This window comes from Echinops telfairi, unplaced genomic scaffold (assembly GCF_000313985.2).
Source record: "Echinops telfairi isolate 266 unplaced genomic scaffold, ASM31398v2 ScPeMD7_443;HRSCAF=831, whole genome shotgun sequence".
NCBI classification, from domain to species: Eukaryota; Metazoa; Chordata; class Mammalia; order Afrosoricida; family Tenrecidae; genus Echinops; species Echinops telfairi.
This window is the reverse complement of record NW_022104341.1, coordinates 36,772,981-36,779,588: the sequence shown is the minus strand read 5'-3', so window position 1 is coordinate 36,779,588 and position 6,608 is coordinate 36,772,981. Positions and strand designations below refer to the sequence as shown.

At 39.7% G+C, this 6,608-nt stretch overlaps 1 protein-coding gene across 1 annotated transcript in view; it reads right to left on the bottom strand.

Annotated features, from left to right (window-relative positions):
• Positions 1-6,608, bottom strand: part of TTLL7 (tubulin tyrosine ligase like 7) — a 175,796-nt gene that overhangs the window by 64,944 nt on the left and 104,244 nt on the right. Inside the window, exon 16 of the mRNA XM_045292051.1 lies at positions 3,542-3,659. Coding sequence (XP_045147986.1) covers positions 3,542-3,659 — 118 coding nt within the window. The remainder of the gene's footprint in view (positions 1-3,541; positions 3,660-6,608) is intronic.

Below are 6,608 nucleotides of genomic sequence, written 5' to 3'. Positions count from 1 at the left end.
TTGCTTAATAATTCCCACATTTAGTTTGCTTACTTTCCTTTGGAATGAGCATGAATAGTATGTCTTCCAGATGAGTAGGTGATTCCATGTTGCATACATTCATGGAAGAATTTTCATTGGAATTCTGCACGTTGTTAGATTCCTGTTCTTCATCAATGCATTCAATACGTTTGAACCTCTTTCTTCAAGACCATCAGTTCTTGACCACATGCTACCTCCATAAATGGTTGAGTGCCAACCAATTATGATTGGTACAGTGACTCTATGTATTCCTTCCATCTTCTTTTGATGTTTCCTGCACCAATTTTTTTACCCATAAAATCTTTCAATATTACCACTCAAACCTTGAACTTTCCCTTTACTTTTTGCACTTTGAGAAATTCCAATTATGTTCTTCCCTTTTGATGTTCTAACTCCACGTTTCCGCACATTTCACTACAATACATCACCTTGTCTTCTCAAGTGGCCCTTTGAAATATTCCGCTCTTTTACTCCATTTCTTTTGTTCTCTTCAGCTACTCTGAACTGAAGAGAGAGTGTCAGAGCCCTGTCCGACACTCGCTTCAGTCACTTCTTGCTTGTCCTTGGATGACTTTCCCATGTATGATGGATGTCCTTCACACCTTTCCACAATTCTCCTGGTCTCTTAGTCATCAGTGTTCAGTTGTGAAATCTAACTTTTAAACTGTTTTTACATGCATTCTTTATCTCTGGTGGACTCGCTTTGATTTTCTTCAGTTTCAATTGAACATGTACATGAGCAGCTGACGGTCTTTTCCAGTCAGCCCTGAATTTCTCTTGACTGACGATAATGAGTGTCTTTATTATTTCATTCAAGGTCTGAAATCACTTTGATTTCTATATAGTTTCTCTGGCAAGGTCAAAGTGTACAGTGTTTAACTGTATTGTTGAAAAAGACATCTCAGATGAGTAAGTCACTGGTGTCGCAGAATTCTAGCACATGTTCTCCGTCTCTCTCTGTCACTAGTGCCGTATTTTCCAACAGTGTTCTCTTTCTGTCCTCAACGTTCACATTTCAATCACCAGTGTTTATCAGTGCACCTTGATTACATGTTTGACCAACTGCAGACTGTAGTAGGTTATAAAATGATTATATTTATTCACCTTTGACATCCATGGTTGGTGCATATATTTTAGTAATAGTCCATTTTAACCAGCCCATCACATTAGCTAGTCTTCCTTGTAGGCATATGGGCATTAACCTGTCACCAATCACACTGGACTTCATGATCACTCTGACTTCCTCAATGCCTGCCATCAGGTCAAATCCTGCTTCTAGCAACCCTAGAGGACAGAACCGGACCTGCCCCTACAGGTCTCTGAGACTGTAAGTATTGGCGGGAATAGAAAGCCTCATCTTTCTCCTGCAGATTAGTCTGTGGTTTCAAACCGTTGATCTTGCACTTAGCAGACTACACCTGGCCCGTTATCGCACCAGGGGTCCTGTACAAATTGAAGAAACACTATCATGATAAATGCAGTGCTGTTCCTCATCAACTCGTAGTTCTTGGCAGAGGACCATATGATTGTCAGATTCAAAATAACCAATACCAACTCATTTCAGCTCACTATCACCCAGCATGTCATTCTTTAAGCAGTCCAATTTGTTTCTGATGACCACTAATTTTCCTTGCTACTTGTTATATTTCATATTCTAATTGCTAACCAATGTTCACAGTTGTTATTTCTGATTTTGACTCATGCCACATTACGCAAATGAAGGCCCATGTAGTTTTACTCCACCCACATGAGAAGAGGCAATTCACACTGTGACTATCTTTTGACCTAACGGACTCGTCTCCAGCACTATATGTTTCTATGCATAAGGTGTTCACTGACTAACCTTTCGTAGATTACTGGCACCTTCCTGCCAGTCTAGAAATCCCTCTGAAACTTGTCCATCATTAGTAAGCCTGCGGTATTTGAAATACTGGTTGCACAGCTTCCAGCACTACAGCAAAACGCAAATCATCACAGGATGGCAAGACAAATCTTTACATTCAATCTAGTGCAGTACTTGCCACAATATACCCTCTAATTTTGGTCTAATTATCAGCTTTCCATTAGCCAAATGAGTTGGTTGAGAACAGAAAATGTTGCCAAAAGTTTCACTAATAGATGCTGCTACATGCCAGGTGCTGGAGGTGTGAAGATGAAAATATATTTCCTATTTTAAGAAGCTTACATCCTCCTACTAAGGCAAACAATTTTTGTCACAATCACTATACAAAAGTGTTACACAGGACGCAGTGGGATAAGGAGGAGAAGGAAAATCACAGTTGAACTGGGAGAGTTAGAAAGGGTTTCACAAATGCAGCCATGGTTGATGTGGCTGAGTAATGGGTCTTCTACCAATTAGCAATCAATTCATAAGGGGGGGGGCAGCATTTACAAAACATGGAAAATCATGAATGTATGATCCAGAGTATGATGTGTCTAAAGATACAGAGATAGCTTCGTATTACTGAAGTTTACAATTAATGGAGCAGAATGGAACATGTTTCCAAGGTTTGACAAAGACAATTTCTTTCCTACATTGCCAGCAAGGATTTGACAGGTAGTATAAGAACATAGGGATGTCACCAACACAAAGTGGACACAGGAAAAGCAAGCACTTGTCTGTTTTTTGCCTGTTTGACAGCTTTCTGCTAATTCCTAGGAACAATATACATTAAAACTAACAAGATCAAGTTGCTGGACCATCAAAAGTTGGGGGTTTCAGTAAAGAGTTCTAGAAACATTTGCTGTTACCTTGTTTGCTATTACTATGGGGCTTTGAAGAATTCTTGGGAAAATGAAATGAAAAAATAGAGTTTTTTCCAAGAACTTTTAAAAGCCTCCTCGTATAATGCTTCACACGTCTTTGATGATTACCTACCCAGAGATATGAGTGGAAAATAATATTGTTTAAAATGAAGGTGCTAGGGATTGGTCCCTCTGGCTCTGACACTTTACCAGCATTAGGGAAAGAACAACAACCAAAGACAAAAAAAATTGGTGGCAAATAACAAAGTGAAACATCGCTTCACCTAAGTGTAAAATAACATCATCTTCTAAAACCTACCTGTATTCGACACAGACAGATAGCATATTCCTTACAGCTTCTTGAATCAGTCATTCATATAGTGAGGAGTATCGAGAGAAAATCAACTGCATTTGCAGTATCTACTTGGTATGATAAAGGTGCCCTGGTGGTGCGGTGGGTGAGGAATTCCAGTGATTTACAGTCTCAGAAACCCTAAATAGGTCACGATGAGTTGAAATTGATGGCACTGGGTTTCGAAATGGATATGGAAGGAATATTGGTGGTGCAGTGGGTTAAGTGTCGGATTGCTATCTTCAAGGTCAACAATTCAAACCCACTAGCCACCTTATGAGAAAAAGAAGAGGCTGTGTGCTCTCACAAAGAACTATGTTTTCAGGAACTCGATGAAGCAGTTCTACTCTATACTCTACGGTCATAATGAGTCATAACCAGCCAAAGTTGACTTAAAGGCACTGTGTTTGTTTCTTAATTTACTACGCAATACAAGATGGTAGTGATACTGCACCTTTGGTCCTCGGAGCTTGGTAGCTTTGCCCATCAACTTTTCATCATCAAGTTCACATTGCTCCAGAAGATCCAAAATGTCTTCCTCCTTAAAAGTAACACTTGAGTGGGTGAAATCAGCAAGATGCGATAACAAGCAGATCCATGATCCTATTATATCATATATACAAATGAAAACAAGCCAAACCAATTTTGCTAAAACTCTAAAACTGGACACCATAGTATGACAACCAATTGAAGGTTGAATCAAGAAAAGCACGACTTCAAAACGGGAGGAAATATTTGCATTATTTTTAACTTGGCATACCCCTTCACCGGCCTGCAACAGTGGAAGTCTTAAAGTGGTTACATCGCACATTTCTGGAGAGGCTCTCCAGAGGAAGAAGAGTAACTTGCAAGACTGTGTATGTCTTTTCTAATCTGTCTGGAATCAGTCTGAAGGATTAATGCAAGGTGCTGGTGTGTGTCCTGCCTAGCTCCAAACTCACACAAAGCAGAAAATGCAACAGGCCTTGGCTGAACACGACTGCCCCATGTAGCCATCTAGAATAAAGCAGATGCCCGAAGACTAAAAGGGAAACCACGGGAAAAGCCTCCTTGGGAAAGTAGGGTATTTCAAAGCAATCATGAACGTACGCATACTTAGAAAACCACGCTCAGGCCCAAGGCAGGACGCCTGGGAAGGAAATGCCAGAGAAACTCTTGCGGGGCTGCTCTCCCCAGGCTCAGTACGAGCCTAGTAAACGGGGAAGAGTAGCCAGCAAAGAAGCAACTGCAAAGACTGGGAGAGGGAGTTGTTCGGTTTTTCTTTAGTTTTGCCTGTTTGTGTGTGAATTCGTTTTGTTTTGATTTGGGGTTTTTTTGGTTTTCTGATTGATTTGTGAGTGTGCACATTTGTGTTTTGTTTTGCTTTCTTTTGATCCTAACATTCAAGAAATTCTCTGTTGAAATGCAAGCCAAGGAACAGAAATTTCAATAAGTACATACGACCAGCAGACAGTCTGTGCAGAACTTACTTAGGAAAAGTCACTAAACAAATGAGTACTACAACTTTCTGTAATTTAAAGACAAACCATCAAAACCCCCAAAATATCAATCCGTGGAGAAGGTAGAGACTCTGATTTCCAGAGTTACGACTTTGTAATATTCAAATATGCAATTTTAAGTAAAATTCACAAGGCATTTAAAAAGGGGAGTGACTAGGGAAAAGAACAAAGGAGCAAATGGTCCCATAGGAAGCAGGTAGCACAGGCTTGCTGGACAATAACTTCAAGGGACTGTATTCAAGATGAGTACGAAGCATAAAAAGAAACAACATGGAGAAGGTCTAGATTTTAAAAGTATAATAAATAAAATGAAACATTCAAAGGAGGGATTCTACAACAGATTTGAGCAGGCAGAAGAGCAGATCATTGGAATTATCAAGACTGAGGAGAAAATAAGAAGTAACCAGACACTGAGATATTTCTGGTCCACCGTCCAGTAGACTAATATTCGCGTAATGTGTATGACGGGAATACCAGAATGAAAGAAGAGAGTAAAAGGGAAAGAATATTAGAATAAGTAATGGCAAAATCCTCCCAAATCTGAGAAAGGAATTCACACATCCAAAAAGGGTCACAAACTTAGAATAACATAAATTCAAAAAGCACCACACAATCAGACACAATGGAAAAGACTGTAGAAAATCAAAGACAAAAGGGAATCTTGAGAAAGAAGAAAGGGAAATCAGTAAATCTGAGCTATCCTAAGAAAGATGGATATCTCACGTCTCACTGGAAACAGAGAACCCAAAAGACAACATGATGACATCTTTAAAGTGTTGAAAATTTAAAACGTCCATCAAAATTTCTGTATCTGGCCAAACTATTTCAAAAGTAAAAATGAAATTATGACATTGCCATAGCCAAAAGCTGAAAGAGTTTGTTGGCCGTAAAATAGAAACTCACTATTATCAAATCAAGTCCAACTCGTAGCAACCGTACAAAACCCACTGTCTCTGAGACACAAAGAAAACAAATAGCAAAATGACAAAATAGAGCTACTCACTCCGGTAATTACCTTCAGTGAAAATGATTAAATTCACAGTCAGAAGGCAGAAATTGGCAGAATGGTACATGATCTTACTATATTCTGTTCATAAGTGAAAGGATAGGAAAAATATTCAATATAAACAGTTACCAAAAGAGAGGGGAAGCCTTCCCAACACAATCGCTGAAGACAAATGTGTGCATAAGCAAATGTGTGGAAGAAAGCTGGCAATGCCTAGCGATAAAAAAATATAGCGTCTGGGGTCTTAAAGGCTTGAAGATAAACAAACGGCTATCTAGCTTAGAAGAAAAGCACACCAGCCTGTGTGATCATGAGGTGTCGAGGGGATCAGGTATCAGGCATCAAAGACCCAGAACAAAAAATCATATCGATGTGAATGAGTGAGAGTGTGGAGTGGAGACCCAAAGCCCATCTGTAGAAAATTGAGCATCCCCTTACAGAAGGGTCACAAGGAAGAGACGAGCCAGTCAGGGTGCAGTATAGCACCAATGAAACATACAACTTTCCTTTATTTCTTTAATGCTTCTTCCCCCGACTATCATGATCTCAATTCTACGTTACACATCCGGCTAGACCAGAGCATGCACAGGGGTACAGATAAGAGCTTGCAACACAAAGAATCCAGTATAGTTAAACCCCTCAAGACCAACAATGAGAACAGAGATACCAGGAGGGTAAGGGGAAGGTGGGGGAAGAAAGAGGGAACCTATCACAATGATCTACAAATAACCCCCTCCTAGGGGGCCAGACAACAGAAAAGTGGGTAAAGGTAGACATCGATCAGTGTAAGACATGAAAAAATAATTTATAATTTATCAAGGGTTCATGAGGGTGGTTGCGGGTAAGGAGGAGCTGATACCAAGGGCTCAAGCAGAAAGAAAATGTTTTGAAAACGATGACAGCAACAAATGTACAAAGGTGCTTGATACAATGGATATATATATATATGGATTGTGATAAGATCTGTATGAGCCCCCAATAAAAT